At 41.4% G+C, this 27,075-nt stretch overlaps 2 protein-coding genes across 7 annotated transcripts; both read left to right on the forward strand.

Moving 5' to 3' along the window:
- Window positions 1–4,153: 4,153 nt before the first annotated feature.
- Window positions 4,154–7,472, forward strand: DNAJC28 (DnaJ heat shock protein family (Hsp40) member C28). Of its 2 annotated transcripts, none has more exons than XM_034060247.1 (2): window positions 4,154–4,275; window positions 6,233–7,472. In XM_034060247.1, exon 2 carries the CDS (start codon window positions 6,284–6,286, stop codon window positions 7,400–7,402), a length of 1,119 nt encoding a protein of 372 aa, XP_033916138.1. In that variant the 5' UTR covers window positions 4,154–4,275; window positions 6,233–6,283; the 3' UTR covers window positions 7,403–7,472. The 2 variants fall into 2 exon arrangements, with proteins under 2 accessions (XP_033916138.1, XP_005151714.1); XM_005151657.3 differs by lacking the exon at window positions 4,154–4,275 and adding an exon at window positions 4,313–4,415.
- TMEM50B (transmembrane protein 50B) lies at window positions 4,156–27,075 on the forward strand. 5 transcript variants are annotated; one of them, XM_031051216.2, is made up of 8 exons: window positions 10,845–10,907; window positions 11,837–11,945; window positions 19,959–20,134; window positions 20,735–20,847; window positions 21,910–21,977; window positions 23,050–23,142; window positions 23,347–23,404; window positions 25,528–25,873. In XM_031051216.2, the coding sequence occupies exons 3-8, from the start codon at window positions 20,036–20,038 to the stop codon at window positions 25,571–25,573; spliced, it is 477 nt and encodes a 158-aa protein (XP_030907076.1). In that variant the 5' UTR covers window positions 10,845–10,907; window positions 11,837–11,945; window positions 19,959–20,035; the 3' UTR covers window positions 25,574–25,873. The 5 variants fall into 5 exon arrangements, with proteins under 5 accessions (XP_033916141.1, XP_030907076.1, XP_030907074.1 ...); XM_034060250.1 differs by lacking the exons at window positions 10,845–10,907; window positions 11,837–11,945 and adding an exon at window positions 4,156–4,275; XM_031051214.2 differs by lacking the exons at window positions 10,845–10,907; window positions 11,837–11,945 and adding an exon at window positions 13,998–14,141.

The raw sequence follows: 27,075 nt of genomic DNA on the forward strand, positions 1-27,075 counted from the left end.
AAAAACACCGCAGACCTTGACCTTTAAGGAAGCTAATGGCATAAACCAGTCCTTAACCAGGAAATAGATAATAAATTAAAGATATCATAAAACACTAGCTTTGCAAGTCACACACCAGCATTCTTTTTCCAGGAAATCATAGCCATTGGTTTGAGTTCACTGCATAGCTTCCAAAGGCAAACAGGAGCTAAATGGTGACACTGAGGTATAATATTTCAGAAAATAAGTTCATAGAACTGTGATAAATCAATAATAATGCTTAAAGCTCCTGAGAGAGTACTAAGATGTCTTAACTTGGTATCAACAAGCTAAAATGTAACTATATATATTTTCATCATTATTAAATTGTTCAAGTACAATGTTAGTACTTCAAGTAGCCTGTCCACGGGGACTGCAGATGATCATGGATTAACTAAGAGACTTACTTTAAGTATTGCACTCTATGTGTATAAACACAGACCATATGTTTAATCCTCTATCAATCGCCAGACTGATTTCCCTGCAATAAATTTTTCTAAGTCTTTATACTGTGTGACAGCCCAATATGTCAGACTTTGTCTTTCCTTCTGTTACTGCTTGACAAATAATTCTGGAGTCACTAGGAAGTTGCTGTGAACTTAAAACTAAAGGGTTACAGCTGCTCTGTCTCTAACAAAGACATGAACATGCTCTCAATAAAGCTTCATTAGGCACCATGGTCCAACCATTACTAATAAAATGCAAAGTGTTTTTGAAAGCATAATTATTTTTTTCCCTTAAATATAATTTTGTAATTCATTGAAGCTTTCTAATGCAAAATAAAGTTCCTGACTGGGAAGAGAGTGAAACCTACCCTGTGGAGAAAAATGCACATTTCCATTCCATATCATAGTTAGGACATTAATGACATTTTTTTGCAAAGCAATTCAAAAGCATGCTGGAACAAAAGAAAGTAGGTAGGACAACTGGTCCTACCAGAAAGGCTGCAAAGAGAATATCTCACTTGAGTAATCTTCCCTTACCGTGTCAGATCCTGCTGTTTGTCCACACAAAAAATTGAAGTGTCCTCCAGACAGATTTGAGTTCTTCCTTCACCTCCTGCTTCAGATCAAAACGATTTCTGACCTCCTAAAGCCAAGGAGAATGGTGAGACGGTGAAAGAAATGGACAGACTTGCAAACTGCCTAACAGCAGAATCCCCAGCAGGATCCCCTTAATGCTACCCACCTTTCAAAACAAACCTTCCCACAGATTTCAGCAGTGTGGACCATTCTCTCTTCCCTTTTTCCCTTAGCTAACAACAAAAACAACTCCTCCCCACCAGTCAGTCCTACAATGTTAATGGTATTCAACCCTAGTGAAAAAAAAGGAGCTACAATATGCATCAAAAAGCTGAGATCATTGCTTAGTTCCTATGTTAAGAGCAATTTTATCCCCTCTGACAAGTAAAGAATCTCAAAGACAACTTGTAAAAATAAAACACAGAATCATAGAATCAACTAGGTTGGAAAAGACCCTTAAGATCATCAAGTCCAACCATTACAGCTAAACACAAACATTGCAGTTAAAGCCTGCACACATAACTCTCATTGACCTACTCATTGTAATAGGACATACCCTTACATGCATATATGCAATGGTTATTATATCTAACAGACACTGGAATTGTGCCCCCTTAAATACTACTCTTTTTACATTTTGAAGAAATTTAATACAAGCAGTGCCAGAGATACAATGTATATAATACCTGTCATTTTATTCTTTACTGGTTCTTATACCATCCTCTCCACTATCCTAATCCTTTCCTGGTACTATCCGAAATCCTTTGGTTAATGTTTGGCAAGCTTGCAGAGCTACCACTCCTTGCTGAAAACAAAATTAACGTATCCCAACACAGCACTAAGTAGCAATTGTGTGACTTAATTTAGGCAATGAGAAAAAAAAAAACCATTAATAGAAACACAAGCCATTCCTTTTACACCACTAAAACTAATTTTTAAGGAAATCAGTGAGGTTTACTTAAAACTTCTATGAAATTAACAGCTTATGTGCTGTTAAACAGATGCTGTACTTGAACCTCCCAGTTTAAGAAGACATGCCTCCTATAGTATTCTTAAGCATCACTTACCAGGTATCTGTGGACTGCCTTCCTTAGACTTGCAAACTCCCAGTTCTGTATTGTCTACCTATAACTGAAGAGCAAACCAGCACAAGGAAAGAAAATTTTTATTTCTCATAAGAATTTCTCTCTCTTTTACAATGGTTTTCAGATTGTTTTCTTCTAGTCAAAAAGGCTGTGACAATTTAAGTCAGAAACAGAACTCGTACAGCCCTGAAACATCTCTCTGACACATGACCAGCCAGCAGAACATGATTTAAACTTCTGTTCTTTTCAGCGGGTCAATTTGTATTGCAATTATTTGATCAATTTGTTTTCCTAGGTAATGGAGTGAATATGCAGTAGGCAGAGGCAATATACACCGAAAGTTCCAATATCAGAATCTGACTTTTACAGAAGGCAAATCTGAAATTAAAAAATGTAGAATACCATCATCTAATGAATAGAAATAAAAAATATCTCTGAAACAATGGATTTTAGAAGCATTTATGCACCAAGGTAGCATACTGGCAAAGCTGTATCAGGATGAGCAGCCAGAGTTTAACGTTGGAGGCTGTGAAACAAAGCAGATTGCTCTGTGTGTTTGTTGCTTCCTTTCTGACATCAATGCCACTATTACATTGGCTGGATATGCTGCATGCTCACCCATACCCCATCAACAGGCATTAATAAAAAACACAAGGTTTTTTTTTAATTGTTTTTTAATACATGCTGGTGTTCAGGGAGGAAATAAATTGTTGCCTTCCATCTGCTGGGCCTTCAGTTCCTGCATCTGGGTCCTCCTTTTCAGGCTGAGGATGAGAACTGTTTCTTGGCTTCAGCTTTCTTTAGCTGAAGTCAGCATTTCCCAACAGCCAGCTAATGCCGTTCATGGAAGCTGTAGGAACAACCCTCCCAGGGGTTGACTGCCCCACAGCAAGGCAGCAGAGGCCAGGAGCTTGGGTCACTACAGGCCTGGCACAGCCTTTCGGGGTGAGCCCAGTGAATGACTGCTTATCCTACTGCTAGCATGGCTGCTTAGTGGCACTCACAGCTTTTTGGAAACCATGTTATGGGCAAGGGTGAAGATGCTGTGAAAGACCAAGCCTTTGTCTGGGTAAGTGCTGCAGGGGAAGCCATTTCACAAACCCATGAAGAGGCAGGGGAATTTATCACCTACTAAGGTGGAATTCACTCAGGAGAACAAAGGCTATAAAGCAGTTAAAGTTTACAGGTGTAAACGTACATACTAAAACATAACATGAAAAACTGCTTGTGCTATACACTCTCATCGTGTGGCCAGCAGAACTAGGGACGGGATTGTCCTTTTTGTACTCAGCACTGGTGAGGCTGCATCTCGAATCCTGTGTTCAGTTCTGGGCCCCTCACTACAAGAGACATTGAATTGCAAGAGCAGGTCCTGAAAACGGTAACAAAGCTGGTGAAGGGTCTGGAGCACAAGTCCTACGTACAGCTGAGGGAACTGGGGGTGTTTAGTCTGAAGAAGAGGCTCAAGGGAGACCACATCACTCTCTGCAGCTACCTGAAAGGAGGATGGAGCGAGGTGGTCGGTCTCTTCTCCCAAGTAACAAGTAGTAAGACAAAAGGTAATGGCCTCAAGCTGCACCAGGGTAAGTTTAGATTGAACGTTAGGAAAAATTTCTTCACCACGAGGGTGCTCAGGCATTGGAACAGGCTGCCCAGAATCACCGTTCCTGGAAGTGTTCACAAACCGTGCAGATGAGGCCCTCACTGACATAGTTTAGTGGTGGACTTGACAGTCCTGGGGTAACGGTTGGACTCCATGAACTCTAAGATCTCTTTCTAGCTGATTCTATGATTCCACAATCCTACGACCGCAGCCAGCTGGTGTGCAGAACCTACCACCCCCCCGGGTACCGCAAAGCCGCCTCCCCGTCACACTGCGCATGCACCAGCCGGGCAGTCCGCCACAGCGGCCTGGCCACGCAAGCCTTCCTGACTCCCGCTGCGTCCACGCTCAGCCTAGTCACGTGCCCCCGCGCCGGCTGCTGCAGGCGTTCAGGCGGAAGGTGGCGGCAGCCCGCGGCTTCATCAGGCCTCGGGCTCCCTCCGCCGGTGAGTGGCGCGGCAAGGCAGGAGGGCGGGCCAGCGGGCCCGGTCACACATGCGCTCACTCCGCCACTAGGACAGGCCGCCCGTCCGTCCTTGAGCGAAGGGTAAAAGCAGTCTCTCCTTCTCTTCCTTCTCCTCCGTTGCTGGCTCTCTGCCCCCGCTTGCCGTGCCCCCGCGGGCCTGCGTACGTACGTACGTACGTCGCTGTGAGGGAGGGGGAAGGGCGGGAGGCGGCGGAGAGCAGGTGAGGTACCGGGTAGGGGGACTTTGGGCGCTACGGGGGGCTTCCCCCGACCGGCCCTGGGGAAGTGAGGCGTGCTGAGCGCCCAGCTTCTCGCTTGCTAGTAACCGCCTCCTTCAGCTCTCCTGCGGGACAGCGCCTAAGGGCGTTCGGCAGTCACCGTCCATGGTGGCGATTGGGGGGCAGCCATGGGGGCTCTAACGGCAGCGGGGTGCGAGGGGAAGGCGGGCTCGTAAGTAGGGCCCCGTTCAGAGCCCCTGCCGTCCGTGGTCTGTCTTGTGGGGAAAAGAGGTGTCAGTCCTGTACCTCCCGTACCAGGCTGCATAGGGGAGAACTGAATTTAACTGGGGAATAAATACCTGCAGCCGGCACCCTCTGGTGCTGCAGAGAGAGTGCCATGCGTGCGGTTTGATACAGGGATTTACATGCGAATATGTTAAAATCGAGTCTGTGGAATGATGAGAAAGCTTGGCTTCTGATCAGGATGTTGAATATCTAAAAGTGTATTCATTGATATTTACATTTAAATAGTAGTTATGTCGATCTTTATGGCTGTATGAAACTAAATTATTATGTTTGCCAGCCACCTCAAGGGAAAGAAATCACTAATCTATATCATCAGTGAAAACCGCCCACCCATGTTAATAACATACATTATAATAAACACAAGTTGATGAGTTAATATGTTACCTGGATCAAAATAAGCTGAAAATGTTCAGGATTGCTCCAGTCTTTCATCCAGTCCCAAGTACATCTCCTTTCCCTTTTCAGATAGACTAGTGCAGAAGGCACTTTGTTAGGCAGCTTGTTCCATGCCGGACATATAAACACTGTTTATTCCTTAATCTTGATTTAACCTAGGTTTTTGTTTGGAAAGGCAGTCAGAAATGTATATGTTGCAGGTATTGTGAAAGGAGATTTTTTAGCGTTGTGTATGATGCATTTGTCTTAGGATTTTCATTCATAGAGAGAAATTAGCAGTTGTGTATGCAATTTGTGTGGTATTTTCTTACTTTTGGCATTAGTGAAGAGTAAAGTCTTACTTTTGACAAAGTGAAGACTTACTTAGGCTGTCATTTGCGAAAGGTGCTCCTTTTGCTGTTTCCCAAAATGATTCAGAAGCACTGGTCTTCCTGACAGAATGAGATACTGTATGCTATTGAACTGTGCAGAGTTCCAGGTTTATACCCTTACCTGGCACAAGTGAAGGAGGTTAGCCACTAGGATGCAAGATCCCTGCTGGGACACAAGAGTTAATCTAAATGAACCCATCGTCTGAATGCTACTTCAGTTGTTTCTGTAAAATACCAAAAGGGAACCATAATGAAATCCTCTGAGAATGTACCAGGTGGTAGATCTTGAGGTCACTACAGGTCACTACACTACACATGCATGTGAATAGAAAATTCGGGTGGCAGCCAAATGTAGCTGTAGAGAGGAAAATGAGAGGTTTGTTTCAGCAGTTCCTGCTCACCATAAAGCATATTTCCAGTTTACAGTGCACTGCCTTTGCAGAAAGGCAATAAAGCTTCAGCCTTTGGGGAATTCTGCAGTGCAAAACAAACCTATGCCACAGTTGCTATACAAGGAGAAAGCTATACTGTGAATTAGTTTTCATTTATATTATAATATTACTACATCAGCAGTAATTAATAAAAATTGCAGATTTCAGTATTAATCTGTAGAGGAGAAGAGCACTGCATGCTTTTCTGAAATGTTGTAGGTATTTCTTAACATAATATAACCAGTTTAAGACTTTAATCATATAAGTTCTTTTAAAAGTCATATTTAACACCATTTTTATAAAAATGTGTTTATAGGTCATTATTTATAATGTAGCTGCATCTGAAGGAATACAAAGTGGCTCTGTCATGCTGACTAACAGCATAGGGCATCATTTATTGGTGCGTGAAGCAATGCTTCCAAGAAACCTGAAGGTATTTCCCTACATTTGTGGCAGCAGAATGTTGTCAAGTTTTAGATCTAAAAGCAGTATCAAGGACTCCTACAAAATCCTTGAGCTTGAGGAAGGATGTTCCCTTGATGATATCAGAAACTCATATCGAAGTCTTGCCAAGAAGTACCATCCGGACAGTGGTTCTGCCACAGCTGATGCTGAAGCATTTATGAAAGTAGAAGAAGCGTACCGAGTGGTGCTCAGTGATGCAACGACTAAAAAGAAAGCAAATGAGGAAAATGAAGAGGAGGAGGATCAGTTTAAAATGCAAGCACCACAGCACAGACACTACTTGAGTTTTGAAGGTGTGGGTTTCGGAACACCAAGCCAAAGAGAAAAGCAGTACATGCAATTTCGCGTAGACCGTGCGACTGAGCAAGTGCTGGAGTACCGGAAGCAGAGACTTGAAAGCCAGTTTGTCGCAACTGACCTAATGAAAGCCAAAGACGTGAGGCAGAGCAAAAAGGTGAAGATAACTCAGGCGGTTGAACGGTTGGTGGAGGACCTCATCCAGGAATCGATGGCAAAGGGAGACTTTGACAACCTCAGTGGCAAAGGGAAGCCTCTGCAGAAGTTTTCAGACTGTCCACATGTCGACCCTATGACTCACAACTTGAACAGAATTCTGATAGACAATGGGTACCAGCCGGAGTGGATTCTGTTGCAGAAGGAAATACGGAAAACTATTGAGCAGTTAAGAAAGAGCATAGTGGCATCTAGAAGCAAGCTTGGAGAGCCCATGACACCATACAGGCAAAAGCAATGGAATCGTATTTGTGAGCAATTCACAGAAGATATAAAAAAATTAAACAAAAGAATTGACAATTTCAATTTAGTTGTTCCTATTCTGAGCAGACAAATGGTGCACTTCAGTGCTGACAAAGAAATTGGCCGAGCACAAAAGACTTATGAAGCATTGATGGAAAATGGAGAGGCTTCTAATTCAGACGCAAAGGAAAATGAGGAGGGAAATGTTAAAAGGTTTGGGTGGAAGTCTTCTCTATTGAAGTGGTTAAACTATAAATCAAAATAACACTAATTTATCTGTCTTGACTGTCTCATCAAGATTTTGAATGCACTTTATTAACAAGACTTATAACACTTTAAATGTAAAATCCAGCTGTGCACTGTTACACCAATTAAAAGGAAATTAGTTGTCTGATATGCATTTGCAGGTCCTTAATTGATTTATTTGTGAATATTAGTAAGTAACTGTGTTGTTTTGGGCTGGAGTTAATTTTCTTCACAGGAGCTGCTATGAGGCTACATTTTGGATTTGTGCTGTAAACAAGTCAAGGATGCTTTAGTTACTGCTTAGCAGTGCTTGCACAGAGCCAAGGCCTTTTCTGCCTCTCACACAACCTCACCATTGAGTAGGCTGGGAGTGCACAAGGAGCTGGGAGGGGACATAGCTGGGACCTCAACTGATCAAAGGGGTATTCCATACCACATGGTATTGTGCTCAGTATATAAAGTTCTGGAAGAAGGAATGGGGGATGTTCAGAGTGATCGCGTTTACCTTCCCAAGTACCTGTTAACAGGTGATGGAGCCCTGCTTTCCTGGGGGTGACTGAGCACCTGCTTGCTTGTGGGAAATGGTGAATGAATACCTTATTTTGGCTTGCTTGTGCACATGGTTTTTTTCTTTGCTGATTAAACCATCTTTATCTCAACCCATGAGTTGTCTCACTTTTACCCTTCTGAATCTTTCCTCCATCCTGCCATGAGGGGAGTGAATGAGCAGCTCTGTGAGGCTTAGTTGCCAGCTGGGGTTAAGCCACAACAGGAAAAAAATCAGTTATCCTTTTGCAGCTTGCTTTTCTTCTATTTAAACAAAAATTAACATTTCCATTTAGCAGTGTTAAAGGGCATTAAAGTGGTTTTACAGTTACATCTTCAAAAGGTGAAACTGAGGCATAACTAAAACATATTAAGGACAAAGTGGAAGTAAAAGTCTTGCTGTGCCCTGTTACTTTGACCTTTATCCTTTCATATTTAAATGCTTACAGCTCATAAATTGTTGACAGGTTTCATGCTTTGTTTTGTGGTTTGTGGGGTTTCTTTAAAGTTCATTCATCTCTTCAAGGTTACATGAAATGGGAATGAAGGGATGGTTCTGGATGTCTGGGCTTGAGCTGTACATTCTGCAGAAGTCCATTTTTGGATTTGGCTTTTAATACAGAAGGAGATCTCAGAAAGCAAATCTGAGTAAATAAGGAAGCCTACCCAAAACTGTATCTTAGAGGGCTTTTTGGAAGTGAGAGAAGGGAGTACTATTTTTCAAAAGTAATTGCGCCATTTAAATGTTTTAAGAATACTGGTATCAAAGAACTTACTGTGAAATACTGCTGTATTAGAGTTTTTGGGCAGTGGCTCGGAAAGTGGAAAATTTCCATGGTGCAGAAGTTGTATTTAGTAACCTCTCAGTTCTCCACACAATCTGATTTTTCTGGAGGATTTTTCCTATGAAAAGGTATCACTGGATACATCAGTATCTGTGCAGGCCTCCCTTCTCACTTGTGCCTCTGTGACCCAGACTGTCACAGTCTTCACCTATGCAGGAGTTATGCTGTACTCTGCCAGTCCATAGGAGGGTGTCCATGGTCTCTGATGTGCCAGGGAGGGGGGATATCAGCTCTTAGAGTTTTAGAAATGAAAGCTAGGTGATGGTCACATCCGTCCTTTGGTAGATGTCCCAGCACCAGCAGAGTCTGTTTTAATGCATTTGCTTGTGGGCAGGTAACAAGCACTGTATATGCTCCTTTTGGTCTTAGTGCTCTTGCTTGTATAGGTGAGGTCTGAACCAGAAGACAGGGCATTATTTATATTTGTTGGTAGAACAAGCTAATTGAAATATTGCTTGTCGGAGAGTATTTTATAATCTAGTGATACTATTTAATATTTATTCACTGCTAAACACTATAGGTCTTTCAAGCCTTTGTGTTGCGGTAAATAAATAATAATAAGATGTTTGTCATGTTTTAGAAAATAGGGCTAACCTCAGCTTCCTTCAACATACCTTTTTGTAGGAATGAAGGTGGAAAAAGTAGGAAGAATCGCGTTACGTGCAGACGAATCTGTTGCCCCTAGGTTGTGCCACTGGGATGCTTGTGCTGTGGTATGCCGTGCCCTGGTGCTAGCTGAAAAGATGAGAGCATGGCTGTTACTTCCTTTCTGTGAAGATTCATTTAGGAGGCAGAGGTACGCTAGTGAGTAGGATTTATTGAGATCCTTGTGTTGGACCAGGTGATACCAGAAGGCTTTGACCTCAAACTCCTCGATCAGTTTAGCAGCTGTGTGTATGAATGTCTGTTTATTTCAATAATTTATCCATGCATTCTTCCTTTTAATGAAAACTAAAACATGCTTTTATGGAAGTTCTTTGACGTAGTACTTTTAAAAAGATCAGGTTTTGATTCGTATTATGAGCTACAAGAATTGGATCCGAATTGCTGTTTAAGCTAAGTTAGTGTCAGATTAGAAGAGAGCTAATTGCAAATTGAATTCATTGCACAAGAGTAAATAGAACCAGATTGCAATAAATCCAGCTTTGATGGAATCCACTTTGGCTCACAATGAAGATAAGTATCAGCAGTTTAAATATTTAAGTTGCCATAATGGATGAGTCAGCACACTGAGTGATTTTTATGTTTCTTTCGAAACTACTTGGTGTCAAATGGAATAGATGTGACCTGACTCTCAGCACTTTAAATCAGCCTTGCACTGTTGTGAAAAATTGCCAGGCACAAAAAATCCACTTCTTCAACAATTATGGCAATGAGGATGAAAAAATGAGTTCAGATTTTTCTTTTCCCCAGGTGTGTGGAAGAGTGTATTTTTGCAGGGCTGTCTGTTTTTTATTGCTCTGAGCTCATAAAATCCTAAGAGCAGTACTTAGCCAGTACATCTAGAACAAGTAATAGCAAGTACTGCATATGAATTAGAAAACCCTAAGAGAGTATGGCCCTCAGAAGTAATTTTTCTGTTTGACACTAGACTGTTAATTTGAACTTTATAATAGTTATCTTATTACTGACCTCAAAAGAGTGAAATCATTGTCAATTCCAGCCATGAGTACATGTTGCTTATTCCCAGAGCTCCCTATGTGTTGGTCTGATTACCATATAGCTTGTGGATTGAAAGGCTTAGCTAGATGACATCTTAATATCAAGAAAAAATGCTATTTATATTATTAGGATATATTAATTGAGATACCAGGTTTTCTAAGGGTGAGAACTCTGCCCAACAGTCTGATGGCTCTTTCATGTGCTATCAGCAAGCTGTACAATTGTACATGTTAGTGTTTTCCAATAAAAGAAAAGATGTAGAGCTGTAGGCTATCTGAAATAACATCTCAGGCTGTCTTTTAAACCCAAGAGTTTTTATATATGCTGTAAATGTTGAGGCCTGCTGAATATGTTTCTGTTTCAGGGTAATAATGGCTCTCAGGATGCACACAGAGTTACAGAGAAGGCTCTGAGGAGAGAAGTAAAAGTCATGAGAAGCAAGAGCAGGGTGTGCTGTAAGAAAGACAAGCGGTAAATCTTTATTCTCAGTGGGAAAAACTGCTGCTGTGAGGGAGAAGGGGATGTGTGGTGTCCCCCTTGAAGTTACTTCCCTACCAGTTCTGTTTGCCTGGATGTGGCTACCACACTGTTTATCTTCCCACAGCTGAAATGTATGTCTGCATGTGTGGTGGGGTGGGAGGTGATGGGAGATGATAGGAAGGGCCTGAAAAGGAGAAAGGTTAGCATATCATGCTTCCAGGTGAGGGTGGGAAGATGGTGGCACATGTAGTAACAGGGAAGGAAGTTGGGGAGTTGTCCTGGGTTCAGCAGTAGCAGTCATTTTTTCTCCTTCTTGGTAGCTGGTGCAGTGCTGTGTTTTGACTTTCAGGCTGGGAACGGTTGCTGATAGCAAGTATGTTTTGAGTTACTGCTCAAATGTTTGGTTTGTCCAAGGACTTTCTGAGCCTCATGCTCTGCCAGGGAGGAGGGGAGACAGGGAGGAAGGCAGAGACAGGACACCTGACCCAGGCTGTCCAAAGAGGTATTCCATACGATAGCACATTATGCCCAGGATGTAACCGGGAGAGACCCGGAAGGGCTAGGACTCTGGGGGTTGGAGGAGGTATCAGTCAGTGCTTGGTCAGCAGGGTGTGGTGAATTATGGGTCAGTGGCTGGTGAGATGTTGTATTCTCTTCACTTGTTATTTGCTTTATCATTATTACTATTATTACTGGTAGCAGTAGTGATTTGTATTATACCTTAGTTATTAAACTGTTCTTATCTCAACCTATGGGAGCTACATTCTTTGTATTCTTCCTAACTCTCTGGGAGTTGGGGGAGCAAGGGGGGGAGTGAGTGCACAAGCTGTGCGGAGTGGTTTTAAACCACGACAGGAGTACATAGTTCTTTTTCATGAACAGCAAGGCAAGTTTTGTTACAAACTTTATCTTCATGGTAGGGTGCTGAGCATCATGAGTGAGAAACAACTGTTCACACGGACCCTTTTTGCAGCTGATATCCTCTTCTCTGCTAAGACAGTGGCTCAGCTCCAGGCTTGGTGGAACACAGTGAGTACATACAAATGAAGGAAAAAAGGAGGAGGGCTGATAAGAGTAGAAGGCTTTGAGTACGACTTTTAACTTTTGCATGGGATTTTAGGGAGCCACAACTTAACTGTCTTTTAACAAGGAACTGAGTATAATGTTGCTATTTGGTTGCATCTTTGTGTTGCTTTTCTCACAGTGCTCCTTTACTTAGTGCCCTGTATTGCTGTTCATTGTTCTTGAGCAATATTCTTGAAATGCATTCTTCATTTTTTTTTTGTTTATCCTGTTCCACTCCTCAATTTCTACTTCTGGCTTTTCAGATTGATTCTGTGGGGGTTTTTTATCTTACAAGAGGGTGAATTTTCGAACTAATCACTTTCCTAATTTTGATACTTAATTCAATTGTAGCATTCCCCCTTAGTATCTTTAAAATCTTGACATCAAATCTTTTATAATAGGCAACAGTCTGTATTTTACAAGATGTGTCTTTCTTAAGATATCTCTGGTGCTGGTAAATCTCTTTTTCTGATGCTTTGGCAAGAAATAGGCCAGAAAGATAGAAAAAGAGAACCAAAGTCCATATATGGGAAGGATGAAGGTGTCACCAAAATCTAGGAAAATAACCTCTCCAACCAGAATGACAGGTTAGAAAGCTGACAAAACTTTATTATGGGTAATTATTACTTTGTTACTGGGGTGCATGGGGGATATCTCTGCCTATCATGCACGCTAAGAAGAGGCAGTTTGCATGCCTTTGTTACATACATAGTAATCATAATTCTATGAAATGCCTGCCCAATTCTTGTTAATCATTGCATATTGTAATTTAGATAGACAAGGCTGCAGTGCAGGGACTGTAAGTTCGAGAAGTGGTCTTTGAGGGTCATGGTGATTGTCTGGAGAGAAATTCCCCTTCCCCACCCATTTTACCCTTTTATGGAAATCCGATGGTTAAGGACATTGGAATGCGTAATTAGTCTTTCCAATTAACCGTATGTTCTTGTTTGGCTTAATTTTAGGACCATGAGATGCTCCTTGTGTTGTTTTCTTTTGTAACTGTTTACTTATTTCTCAGGCCTTTATCAACAGGAGGAAGGCCTACATTGATTTGAGAGAAGACACACAGACCTCATTACATGCTTTCCTTATCATGAGAATCCTTGTAGCCTTGTCCACACTTGTTTTAGTTTGGTATCAGAGGGAATTCATTGAGAGTCAAACATTTTGGGTTGATATGTTTTGGGCATGTTCAAAAACATGTTGCAAAAGCAGACATCTATTCACATCTGTTGTGCAACTGCAACATGTAGAAACACTCTTGGCTCTGCCCAGCCATGGCAGATATGGAGGGGAATTGCAAATATGAGGAGCAAGGATGTTGGCATCAGCAGGCCGCTGCTGAAGGTGGCATAGCAGTGGTATAGTTACTGCCCTGACTGTGAATGGGAAATGCCATTGGAAATGCCATGAAGTTGGAAAGGAAGAATTCAGATACTTCTTCCTGAACAGCTGAAAGAGGAACTCAGAATTGATTATTAATTCTGCTTGGGTTTACTAAACTCAGCCTAGGGGTAAGCCACATTGCTGTTTTGTAGTGAAATTTATATATTCCTTTATTAATTCTGCTTGGGTTTATTAAACTCAGCCTACGGGTAAGCCACAATGCTGTTTTGTAGTGAAGTTTATATATTCCTTTATGGGAGGTGCTTGGAAAACATTAAGATGAGCACATTGTACTTTACCTTTGAAACAGTGGAAAATGATATAGAATTATAGGCTGGCTTGGATTGGAAAGGACCTTAAAGGTTATCTAGTTCCACGCTCCTACCATGGGCAGGGACACCTTCAAGTAGACCAGGTTGCTCAAAGCGCCTTCCAGCCTGGCTCATAGGTGGTTTGGGACATGGCTGTGGGCACTTGAGGTGGTACCTAAGGCCCAGAGGGAGGTGGTGGGGACCACTTGGCAGAGGGACAGCCGACAGCGGTTTCTCCGCCCAGGAAGAAAAGGGGCGGGGCCTGCGTCGGCCCCTCCTGACTCCTGTCGCTCCGGTCGCTGGGGTGGCAGGCGCGTCGGCCAATCGTGGCGCCCTGTCCTCACCCAGCCTCTGGTGACGCGCCGCGCTGGGTTCCCATTGGCCGTGGGCCGCGTCGCTCGCTGGTCCCTCAGCCCCGCGGCCGCGCTCCCCGCAGGCGGAAGAGTCTCACCCAGGACGGCGGGTACGTGCGGACGTTGTTTGCCTGCCGCTCCGCGGGCTCCAAAGGTGGGGCGAGGGGGGCTGGCGGGGCAGGGCACAGCTCGGGGCCGATGCAGCCAGAGGGGGCCGCAGGTGCTGCAGGCAGGGGTAGCGGGGCGAAGGTATTGGCAGGAGGGTAGCGTGGGACACCCTCTGTCGGCAGCGCGCGCCCCCTTGCTTCCAACGGCCCTCGCGCGTCCCGGTGCCCCGTGTGCCGTGGGGAGCAGCAGCGGCGTCTCCCTCCTCCACCTGCGCCCAGGGGGCCCCGTCCGGCCCGGCGCGGTGCCCGCGGCTCGCACGCTGCCCAGGGTGTTGGGCTGGAGCAGCGCGAAGGGGCTCGGCTTGTCGCGGTGCCGGGGGTGGCCGTCCGCGCGTGCCGTCCCCTCACGGTGGGGCCGCGACCTTTCACCGTAGCGCGGCCGCAGCCGCAGGAAGTCATGGGCCTGGCTCCCCAGGGGGTAGCGTGACTGGGGAGGAGCGGGGCCCGGCCCAGCCGCTGCAGGGACGCGGTCGGGTGTCCCTCAGAGTGCCATTAACCGCGTCTGGGAATGGGAGCGGCGGCGTTGAGAAGGGAGAGTTTGAGGTGTGAAGAGGAAATCTTTATAAAATTATTTATTTATTCTCTAAGTAGTGATGCCCTCAGCGTAACAGTTACTGTCAGGACTTTGATTGCAGCTTTGGCTTTCCACCTCATACTGCCCCGTCATGGCTTGAGCCCATTAAAGAAGTATCGACGCACTTAGTATATACTTATGAGCAAAAATAGGCCTGTCGATAATAGCAGAATTGATCTTTATTTCTGCCTTGCTCAAGTCTTCAAACTTTAATACTGTTCTTAAAGAATGCTTGCCGTAGACAGCAGCCACAGTATGGCTGAGCATCACAGATTCATGTAAGGTGATTACTTGTTTAATGATTTTGACACAGAGCCTCATTTTTTGTGTAAGTTCATTTAAAAGTTCCTTTCTTCCCCTCTTCCTGTCTTTCTGTGATACTTGAAAACTAGCCAGTATAGCATAGTGGTGTGGGAAACTGAAAGCAAAACCACACGTAATGACTGAAATGAGTTGTGGTCTGAAGATCCCCTTTAAAAAAGTTAACGGAGTTAATAGAAATGTTCACATAAGCTCCTTATGGTGACCAGTGACCATATCTTACCATAGTACACTCATGTGGGGAAAGCATATGGCTTAAAGCATGTTCTGGTTGCTTACTTGTGGAAGATGCAGTCATCTTCTTCAAGGAAAATAAGCTTTTCTTATTAACTTTAGATTTCTTTCTTCGTTCTGTTTTTTTCTTTCTTCTTGGGAGGTTCCTTTCTTCACTAACCTGATGAGTTTTCAGGGTGTTTGTGCACCTTAGGACTGTTCCTAGCAGACTTTTTGTATTTTCTTGCAGCTGCTTTTAGTATTCTGTTCAAGTGAAATGCATTCATACTTCCGATTCTTGTGTTTTCATTTAACTTCATTTGCCTTAATAATATAGTAGTTTTAACCTGAGCACTAGTATCCACCAAGTGTTATTTTTACAGTGAGTATAGCTGTCTTCAGTCACCAGTTTGTTCCTCAAGTGTTCTTGTATTTCTGTTTATTCAACATAAGTGAGAAATGCTTACTGAGAGCAGTGGGAGAACCTGTCTGCCCTTGGAAAAGGGGAGGAGACAGATTGTAGGAAGGACGTTGAAGGACAGCTAATGAAAGGGGTTTTACCTGTTTCCTTGCCGTGAAGTATGTGGGTGTAAAAGTTTAAACCAAGAGAGCAAGTTTTGTACCTTTATTCAGGTAAGAAACTCCAGCTGAAAGTGTCTTCATTAGAGTTTTCTGTCTGTGTAGTAAGATATAATTGGGCTAAAACCTGTGCATGTGTCTATATAAACCCATATGAGGATAAACTTTAGCCTAGCTCTTGTGGTCTTAGTGAAGACTTGGCTTCAGTATGTCGCTGGCCTTTCACTGTTGAAATATATGTTATTTTTTCCTTTTTTTCCTATGGGTGTTGAGAACTACATACATATGGAACATTATCATAGAGTCATAGACTGCTTTGGGTTGGAAATGATCCTAAGATCGCCTAGTCCCAACCCCTCCCATGGGCAAGGACACCTTCCACTAGACCAGGTTGCTCAAAACCCCCTCCAGCCTGGCCTTGAACACTGCCACGGATGGGGCAGCCAGAGCTTCTCTGGGCAACCTGTTCCACTGTCTCACCACCCCTGCAGTAAAGAACTTCTTCCTAATAATCTAATCTGAAACCATTTCTTTCAGTTTTAAACAGTTGCTCCTTGTCCTGTCAGTACAGGCCCTGGTAAAATATCTCAATTTTGTCATAAGCACCTTTTATATATTGAAAGGCTGCAATAAGGTCTCCCCGGAGCTGACTGCAAGGTTGGAAGAGTTTTGCTAGAATAAATGCTAGTTAGTTTTTGGTTTGGAAGTTGGCTTAATTATATTAGCTGATGAAACAAATTATACATCCCCTTTAAATCATAAAAAGGGAATGATGTTGGTTTTGTTTTTTTTTTTTTGTTGGTTTTTTTCCATTTTGTTTTAGCCTTTTAGAACTAGAACAGTTTTGTAGAAATAAGACTTCTTTCATTAAGTCATCTGATAATTTAACAGGCTAGTTAAGTATAACAGGAAGGTTGAGGTTGGAAGGCAGCTCAAGAGGGCATCTTGTCCACCATCCCTGTCAAGCAGGGCCACCCTGAGTCAGTTGCCCAGGACTGTGTCCAGACAGCTTTTGAGTATCTCCAAGGATGGAGATTTCACAACCTCTCTGCGAGACCTGTGCCAGTGCTTGATCACCCTCACAGTGAAAAAGCATTTCCTGATATTCAGAGGGAATTTTCTGTGTTTCAGTTTGTGCCCACTGCCTCTGGTCCTGCCACTGAGCACCACTGAAGAGAGCCTGGCTGCGTCCTCTTTGCACCCTTCCTTTAGGTGTTCATGGACATTGATAAAATTCCCCTGAGCCTTCTCCAGGCAGAACAGTCCCAGCTCTCCCAGCCCTTCCTCATAGGAGAGATGCTCCAGTCCCTTTATCATCTCTGTGGCCATTTGTTGGACTCCCTACAGCACTTCCATGTCTCTTTTGTATTGGGAGCCCAGAACTGGACACAGCACTTCAGGTGTGGCCTCATCAGTGCTGACCAGAGGGAAAGGATCAGCTCCCTCCACCCGCTGGCAATGCCTAATGCAGCCTGGGATACCATTCATCTCTTTGCTATAAGACACATTGCTGGCTCTGGTTCAACTTGGTGTCAGCCAGGACCCCCAGATCCTTTTCTGCCAAGTTGCTTTCTAGCAGGGTGGCCCCCAGCATGTGCTGGCAAATGGAGTGGTTTGGGTGCAAGACTTGACACTTCCCCATGCTGAACTTCACATGGTTCCTGTCAGCACATTTCTCCAGCCTGTTGACGTGCCTCTGGAGGCATCCAAGTAGAGGGTGAAAAATAATTTCTTTTTTATGTATCTGAAATAGTTTTCCAGTCTTTCTTCTTCACCTGCTTTCTGAATTACAGTACTTTATGTTTGAAGGAGATAATCACATTTAGCTATGTTAATACTATTTAAATGGTCCTTTGTGGGGAAAAAATCCCAAAGGAAAATAGAGCTTTGAAGAAATACAGCTTCAATTATTCTGAAAATGTCTGAAAGTGTATTTACAGGCAAGGTAATGACTTCTGTAGGTTTGATATAACCATCATTGTGTCCAGTGGAGAGAAGAAATAGCACAGCATTTTTGTCTATTTACTCCTACTTGTGGCCAGCTGCACCACAGGGTGAGAACCGTGTGGTGGTGACAACAGTGGAAACCATGAGCTGGTAGAGAAAAGGAGGGATTACTGCAGGATGAGGAAGAGACACATTCACATTTGAAGAGGAACAAAAAAGTACAGATGGAGCCATTTTAAGAGTGGAAGAGAAGGGAGGGCTGTAGGAGGAGTCATAAATTTGGAGTAGCACAGGGCGGCAGTTGTGTGTGAAAGTTATAGGAGGAACAGGGATCTGAAAATTGCTAGGGAAAAGTGTAGTCTGGGAAAACAAATACATGGTTGAGCCCACATACTGTACAAAAGTAAAAGTGATTTTGGAATCGAGTGGTTGATTTTAGTGCTTTAAGGAAGCATCATAACTATGGATGGATTTCTGGGACTAGATTTAGCAGGGCAGTTTTTAATCTTATTCACAGGAGGTGGCCTGTGTTTGCAGTGTTGGCTGCCCTGCTTTTGGCTGGGATAGAGTTAATTTTCTTCCTAGTAGCTGGTGCAGTGCTGTGTTTTGGCTTTAGTCTGAGAACAATGCTGATAACACACCAATGTGTTAATTGTTGCTGAGTAGCACTTGCCCTGATCAAGGACTTTTCAGTCTCATGCTGTGCCAATGAGGGTCACATTCCTGCTGTGAGGGAGCAGAAACAGCACCTCACCAAAACTAGCCAAAGGGATATGCCATACCACAACACATCATGCCCAGTATATAGACTGGGAGGACTTGGCTGGGGGTGCCAGTTGCTTCTTGGGGATGGGCTGAGCATCGGTCAGCCAGAGGTGAGCAATTGTACTGTACCTCACTTGTTTTCCTTCCTCTTTTTATTCAGTACTAGTATTATTATTATTAATTATTATTATTATTACATTTTACTTTTATTTTAAACTGTTCTTATCTCAACTCCCAGGTTTTACATTTTTTCTGATTCTCATTCCCATCCCACTGGATGGAGGGAGGAGGTGGTACTTAGTTGCTAGCTGGGCTTAACCCACGACATAGGCAAACTCTGATTATGTATTTATTTATTTTTATTTCACCTCTTGGTGTAGACTTGTAATTATTAATGAGAAAAATGTTCTACATCAGTCTGTCCTGTAGTATAATCATAAAGGGCATTTGTCTGCTGTTAGCCTTTAACAAGTATCTTGAAATTACTTATGGCAGGTTGGGAAAACACAGAAGTTGACAATATGAAACAGAACAGGATTAAGAGTGGTTGTGAGTCACTAATAAATAATTAGATAAATTAATAGAAAACCAAAATACTCTTAACTTCTGACAAACTGTATGTGTCAATCATCTTGCAGTGTGGGAATAGATACAGTGTAATGCAGAATCTTTTACAACTACTGTCTCACCAAATTGAGAACTGTCTTAGTCACTTTGTAACTAATTAACTTTGTTTCTCTCTGCCTGCATTTAAAGTCCTGTGTGATACTCTCTCTGTGAAGTGGGACATTCTTTATACTTGGTATTTGTTGATTCACTGCTTTGATCCCTTTTTCCCTTTGTCAGAAAGGCACTGTATTAGCTTTCTGATTTGGAGACTGAAAATACGGGTATCTTATGCAAGGTTCTCTGGCCTGATTTAAAAGATCATTTTCTGGTCTCCATAGGAAGCCCTATTGTATGTATCTTACTGTTTTGAACTTACAGTGCCAGGGGGGAACATTATGGTTTGAAGATGAAACTTAGATTGAAAAGTTGCTGGTTTGCTATTTTTCTTTGCTTGCGTTTGTTCTTGTGTTTAATTTGAACAGTGTATTCTATTCTGTTTCTTTTCCATTTAGATGTGATGATTTATATATAATGCCTAAGTTTTTGGGTTGTGTGATGATCTTCATTTGCAATTCTATTTGTAGGGTAGATTGTGTTTTTTTAAATGTAGCTCAATATAGAATCCATAGAGGAAAATTGGATACTTAATCCTGTAAAAAAACCCCAGGTATTGTAGAAATTGCTCATGAGAGTTGTCAAACATCTCAAGGTTTTGCTACTTTGTATTAAATGCATCTTTGGCTGTGTTTCAGGTCTTGAGGACAAAGCTGTTAATGGAAAAATTAATGTGTAAGTACAGAATAAGAAGAGCAGTCTAATCTTTGGGGAGATGGCAGGATTCCTAGACAACTTCCGCTGGCCAGAATGTGAGTGTATTGACTGGAGTGAAAGAAGAAATACTATTGCTTCAATAGTTGCTGGTGTATTGGTAAGTTTTGAGAGGATATGAATGAGAACTGTGTGGACAAATTTGGAACTATGACAAACAGTTACATTTTTGTTTCAAGTTTTGTACAGTTCCATTGTTAACTGCATGTCAGTCCCATGTATTTCTTTAAGATCTTTTTCAAGTGCAGTTATTAAAAAGCCTTTTACAAGTCTCATAACTTTGCATTTTGTCTGATAATGATGTACCATTTCTGCACTCTTCCTTAAAAAAATTGACACTCCTACTGCATTTTTTTGCATGATTAGGTGTGTTAGAACAGCAGTGTCACACAAGGTTTGCATCTCATGTGTTTATAATTTGAATTCTTGTTTTTTAAAGCTGTTCAGGGTGTTTAAACAAACAGTGATACTTAATTTGAATAGAAAATGTGGCCAAATGCTTCTCTGAAGATGGTAAGTTTTATGTAGAAACTGCATATCAAACAGATTTAGAGTCCATCTTAAAGCTAATAACTTCCTAGAATAGTTTGTACTTGTTGAACGATAGTTAAGCCAACGGTATGCATGAACTTCTGCCATGTTTTGCCTGCATGTCTCTGTACCCTTTCAGCCTTGTGACACTGGTCTATTTTATTTCTAGTTTTTCACAGGTTGGTGGATAATGATAGATGCTGCAGTAGTTTACCCTAAGCCAGAACAAATGAACCATGCATTCCATACTTGTGGGGTGTTTTCAACACTAGCTTTTTTCATGTAAGTATATACAAACGGAGCTCTATAAACATGAGCTGTTAAACACAATTTTTACTAGGCAGTGTGGTATATAATAAAACTTTGAATCACTTGGTTGTAAATGACTTACAAGTAATCTTGTTGTACATTTTTGTATGGCAGTGTAAAGGCCTTTTTTATTTTACCTCTGGCCGTTGTTTCTGATCGTAGTCTGTTTATTCATTGTTCTGTCTGTCTGTGCCCCCATCTGTTTAGGGTCAGTTGCTTTTCCTATGCACTTCAGCTGAACATAAGAAAGCAGACCTTGTGCAAGTGGCTTTCTATAATAAGTATTTAGATTCCTAGATCAGAAATTATGTAATGCTGTCCCAGTTGCTTACTTCAGTATAAAACATTTGACTGCATTTGCCCCTAATTTTAAATAATTTTTACAGCTTTCTCTGGCCCAAAACTTTGTCAAATGGGAGAGGTAGTAATATTATAGCTAGTGTTGTTATAAAGATGTAAATGTGTCAAGCTTGAAGTAATACCTTTTATCGAATCCTAGAGTGATGGTGAGAAAAGGATGCATTTGGATGTGCAAGATCTTCTTAACACTTGGTATCTGAAAGTTTCTGGTGTTTTGGGTTTTTTTCCCTCAGCAGTGTAACTTGCTTTAAGAAAATGTCCCTCCTTAAAGGGTGTCTCTTACTTGAAAACTGACAGTATCCATTGTGAAGGAAAGCAACTTATATCAGACTAATGAGAGTACTCTATTATTGGCTGTTACTATTCCTGTGAAGTGGCTTTAGGTAGTTTTAAAACTTGAACAGCCAGAAAGTGACCAGGAATATTACAGTCACTCAAAAGGGTGATTCTGTCATCTTACCTGGTTGTTAATACAAAAATTGATGTAAAATGTAGGAACAAATACAGGGCTTGCTTGAAATCCAATTGGAATCCTTCAGTTAAGGAATAATATGTGACTATATAGAATGATAAATCATTTTCGCAGAATTTGTTGCATCTTAAGACAGCTTTTTACTTACAGCTTTGAATAATTTTTCTAATAATCTGAAGTGTATACACTTTCTTTGTTCCTAGGATAAATGCTGTATCAAATGCACAGGTGAGAGGAGACAGCTACAGTGATGGATGTTTAGGAAGAACAGGTAAAACAACTCTAAAACTCATGCTAAGTTGAAAAACTGATTATTTAGGTGTTGGGTTTTTTTCTAATTGGCATTTAAAGAAATCATAGAAGTTAAGGAGTAGGAGAGAACTTCACAGAAGTTCATTTCTTTACAAAATTAACACTTGGAGACAAGTACTGTCATTGTTAAAAAGTTAAACTTGGAAAAATTCAACTTCTGTGTATCTCAAATACCTAAAGTTTCCTCTGCAAATTCTGTATAGCTGCTAGGAGAAATAAATTTCTGCGTTGTTCAGGCTGTGGAGCAGACATTCTGTAAGAATGTCTTATTTTAGAATGTATTGTAAACATTCTGTTTCCTTTGTACGTCACCTACTGTGTGGTGTCTGTGGACTTGCTGTCCTCTCTCTGCTTTCATTCATAATTCCCTTACTATTTCCCATGCGGATCCCAGCATCTGTTTTCATGTGAGCTGTAGTTTGCCAGACCAGAAATCTGGTAGGATTTACTGATTTCTTTGAACTGGCATATGATGCCCTTTTTGCGTGTCATTCCTAAGTCAGCTTGAGAGAATCTTTGCATAGAAGTATTTTTCCTTTCCCATGGGTGAGCAGGTTGATTATTTTCCATGGCATCATCTTCCTTTTTCAGGTGGTAATGCCGAGCTGTGGTAGGTATTTTCAGACGTTGCCCATCTGAAAATATCTTTCTGAAGTAAGCACAGGAAGTGTTTGTTTTACATACCCCATTGGAATGCCATCTTTTCCTTAGAAATAGTATAGCTTTGGCAAAGTACCTTGTCACTAGTCCATTCCAAGTTGTGTTAAATGATGTTACAGGCATTGCCTACAGGTGAGGAGAAATTTTTGATAGTTGTGTCTGCTCACTAAAATGAGGGGAATCCAGCTACTATGTGTTCTATTAGAGAAGGCTAATTTTGGTTTATCTTGTCCTTGATACAGGGTTTAACACTTCCCCTTTGTGCCTCCAGCAAGATAACATATCATGTCGTAACAGAGTAATACCTTGGATTGTCTGTTGCTGCAGATAATAGCCTACGTAATTCTCAGAGGTTTTAATATTTCCTGCAGGTGCTCGTGTCTGGCTCTTCATTGGCTTTATGCTGATGTTTGGTTCGCTTATTGCTTCAATGTGGATTCTTTTTGGAGCATATGTAACACAGAGTAAGTTTGTTTATTTTCATATATAGAAAAGTACTTTTGCTGTCAGCCAAAAGGCAGAAAATCCAGAAGAACGGAAGTGCGTGGTGAGTTCTTGTCAGAGCGATACCATCTAGTTTTGTAGTCAGAGTGATACTATGAGCAGCTGTCTTAATACACCTTCCAGTACAAAAGAATTTACTGTTTCCTTTGTTACTTGCTTTGCAGACACTAATGTTTACCCTGGATTAGCAGTGTTTTTCCAGAACGCGTTGATATTTTTCAGGTAAGTTATCTGGGCACGTACCACTCCTTCCAAGGGATATCTGACCTAACCAGCTTCTGTGGACATTCATACTCCTGGAAAATGAGTTCTGAAAGTTGGAGGCTGACTCTGGGCTTCAGCTGACACATTGTTGAGTTTGCTACTCTTAATGCAGGACCCTCTGTCTATTGGTTCATTACGCACCCTGACCTTAACATGACAGGGGTGGCATATAAACCAAAGGGACCTCTTGGGTCACTTGAGTAAACTAACATAATTACACAGAACTGATGTGAAATTATTCAGTGCATCATAAACTGATCAAACTATTTCTTAAAAGTTGCTTTTTTTTTTTCTCTACTTTTTTCTACTCCCTTAGCTCCAGTGCTCAGAACCACTGTTTTTATTTGTTCCTTCTCAGCCCATGAGAGGCTCTTAATTCCCTTCAGGTTCCTGCTTGCCCAGCTTGCTCTGAGCTATAATGTGTTTAACCAAGGATATAGACAGTATTTTAGATGAGATGCTGTCAGTGTCAGGATAATGGCGAGAATGCTTTAATCTCTGTATTACAAATACCATGCCATATAGCCTAACAGAACAAGGTGGGAGATCATATTGCCCTTTTCCTGACTGTTTCGTGCTAATGGCATCTGACAATCGATACACCTAAATTTGTTTCTGCTGTGTGAGCCTGCAGTTATTAAGAGTGATTTTATGTTTTTTTTTTTTTTTCCTAAGAGTATGATGTTATGTTTCATATTACACTTAAATCAATTTCTTTTATTTGGCTCATTATCAGTAAGTATATCATATGGCACTTTGGAAATATTTGTATCTGTAATAATTCTTTTTATATCTTGTACTCTCTAATCCATTCATTTTATTATTTAATAAAAGACAATGAAAGCATGAAATAGTGTAAGTTCCAAGATTAGTCACTGCTGAAGTTCACATAACCTCTTTTTCAAGCTCTTACCCACTTGAATTACCATGCTAACAGTTTTCTTCTAGTACTGTACCAAATGCCTTGCAGTGAGTTAGTTTGGCTCCATTTTGCTTCCCTGTTTGGAAAATCAGTTGTGTTCTGGCAGAAAACAGTAGTTCCCAAACCTCCTTTGTAGTCTTGCACATAGTTTAAATGGGATAGTGTTGAAGGCAGGCTTTGGAGAATTGTTTCACTATGCCTGAACTCTTTAGTCTTATGTCAGTAGTTTGATTAACTTACTTCTGAAGCTGCTTTTTGTTTCTGAAAGTGTGTACTCTGTACCTAGATGTATTTTAGTTTTATTTGTTTCCTTTTGTCTTCTCAAACTTGCAAAATGACAGTCTTTTTATTAAAAAAAAAAAAGCTTTTTTTTTTTTGTTTTAATCTGTTGAACTGCATGTTTCCATCAGGACTCATGCTTCTGCCCTCTTTGTTACCCCACCAGTGTTTTTTACGTAACATTGTTTATTAGTTGTTCTCTGGTTAATTGTCCAGGTGTCTTATCACTTGTTACTGTTGTTCTCAGGGTCAGTATTTCTCATTTCCCTCCCTCTTCATTCTCTTATGATTTAGTATGACTCTGCCACCTCTTTGGCTATAAGGGAAATAATTCATGGTATAAGAAACAATCAGGAAATCATGCTTGGTTTTGTTCCCTCAACATGTTTTGGTTTTAATTTATGACAGTATGTAATCACGTCAAACCTTATAAAAGGAATTTTGGAAGTCAAAATGTAATTTGGATCTCACTTATCTATCCCAGGATATTTTCTGATTTACTCCTAAAAATGTAATAGGTTACATTTTGTCCTGGCATTATGTGTTAGGTTCAGCTGATTGGTGGACACCAGGATGAGGCCTGCTGCTCTGTAACATTCTGGATTGGTCCTAGAATCAATTAAATTCTGCATTTTTTTCCTTCAGAAGGGCAGCTGCTTTTACTGTTTTTCATTGGAGCAACGTCTTCAGCTGCGTCTCATAGTTTTAACAAGGCATAGTAAATGGAGTAAAATTACAAACCCCAGGTACTAACATGAGTAAAAGTCAAGGTTACTGGGGGATGTTGATTTGCAGTGTAGATGGTGTAGGTGTCTAAGGATACTATTAAAAAATTACTTTCCAACCTTATGTATGTGTGATTTTTATTTTTTCCCTTTAGTACCCTGATCTACAAGTTTGGAAGAACAGAAGAGTTATGGGCATGAGTGATCGCCTATGGCATTTGTATTCCACAGTTGCTATGTTGTACTATGTATGTAGATATATTTACATTTATTTGTTCTTGGTTTGCTTTCTAAATTGAATGAACTGAGGCAAATTACAATTTCTGTAATGAGCTCCCTCTTTTCACAGGACAGATTTGTGAATATGTACATATGACTGTATATATCTTAAAAAGGGAACATCAGGCTTTCTTTCTGAAACCTTCAGGCTTATTTATTCAGATACAGGGGTTTCTGTCAACCCAAGGCTTGATCTTCCTGTGTTAGAAACTTCAGGGGAACCATTAGTGAACAAGCAGGATAAAGGCTGTACCCTGTGAAAGGGGAGATTACTTTTATGTATGGGCGAGCTCAAAGCCAATTCTGCAAGGGCTGCCTGTATAACCTGAAGGAGTAGCCAGCGCATGGAAGTGACACAGCTGAGCATGCCTTTAATGAGAGGAAATTCTGTTGTATGCTGAGATAAAGCCGATTTTAAGAATTTTGTATAACTGTTCAGAAAAATACAAAGTAGCTATTTTTTTGTAAAAGGTTATGAATTTTTAAACCAGGCCCTCCATCAAGCAGATTCTGCATGGCAAATGAAAATGTTCTTGACCTGTGATTGCTATAGCACAAACAACATTTGGTAGCACCACAGTCCTGAGAATTAATTTCATGCTGTTCTGTGTAATAAATACAAATTAGTATTTAATGTATTTACTGGTATTAGAATAAAACCCAACACACTGATGCCAGTCCTACTTAAAGAATATAAAGGTGAGTCATACTAGCATATTTAAAATTATGCTAGCAGAATTTTCTTCAGGGGAAGCTTTTTGCTGATAAATGAACAGTTACCCTGCTGTCCATTACCTTTTCTGCTTGACAGGCGAGCATTTCAAGTGGGGATATAGTAGATGTATTTATTGCTCACAGTCTTACCTTGAAATAATTGCCACTTTTAGGACAGCTATTTGCTCCGGTTAAAATGTATCTATCTCCTAAATTTGCTGGGCACTTTGTGGGAATAATTCCGTTGTTGAAATCCAGTTTCTTCTAGCTGGAGTACACAGAAAGGGAGAACAATTATGCTTTATAACTTTGTCCTGATCTTGTATATTCATCTGGCTCTTGGTGACTTCATGAGTTCGGTGTAGTTTTTAAAGCATTTGAATCTACCTGGTGTTGAAGAGCTTTTATGATGCTCCATCTATTAAGACTGCTGACCAAATGGTACTAAACTGCAGAATGTATCTTCTGTGCATGGTTACTGTATCCTGTTCATCATTAATTGCTCCCTTGGGGGAATCTCTCCAGTGGACAGAATATGAAGCAAATACTGCAGCTGAAATTGTGCTACTGGCCAGACCAACTTCACCCCAGCTTCACCGTCCTGCAGTGAGTTGCAGTAGATTCACTGCTGTTTATCAGAGCTGTGTACACAAGTTGTCTGTTTGGTTGTCATTTCAGAAAACTGCAATAAACTTTATCTTACGTTCTCA

This window comes from Melopsittacus undulatus, chromosome 2 (genome assembly GCF_012275295.1).
Source record: "Melopsittacus undulatus isolate bMelUnd1 chromosome 2, bMelUnd1.mat.Z, whole genome shotgun sequence".
NCBI classification, from domain to species: domain Eukaryota; kingdom Metazoa; phylum Chordata; class Aves; order Psittaciformes; family Psittaculidae; genus Melopsittacus; species Melopsittacus undulatus.

Excerpts from the sequence above, each read along its gene's own strand:
- DNAJC28 (XM_034060247.1), top strand. The coding sequence starts at position 6,284 with ATGCTGACTAACAGCATAGGGCATCATTTATTGGTGCGTGAAGCAATG.
- TMEM50B (XM_034060250.1), top strand. The coding sequence starts at position 20,036 with ATGGCAGGATTCCTAGACAACTTCCGCTGGCCAGAATGTGAGTGTATT. Across the intron at positions 20,848-21,909 it reads TCAACACTAGCTTTTTTCAT|GATAAATGCTGTATCAAATG; the intron begins GTAAGTATATAC and ends CTTTGTTCCTAG. Across the intron at positions 23,405-25,527 it reads AACGCGTTGATATTTTTCAG|TACCCTGATCTACAAGTTTG; the intron begins GTAAGTTATCTG and ends TTTTCCCTTTAG.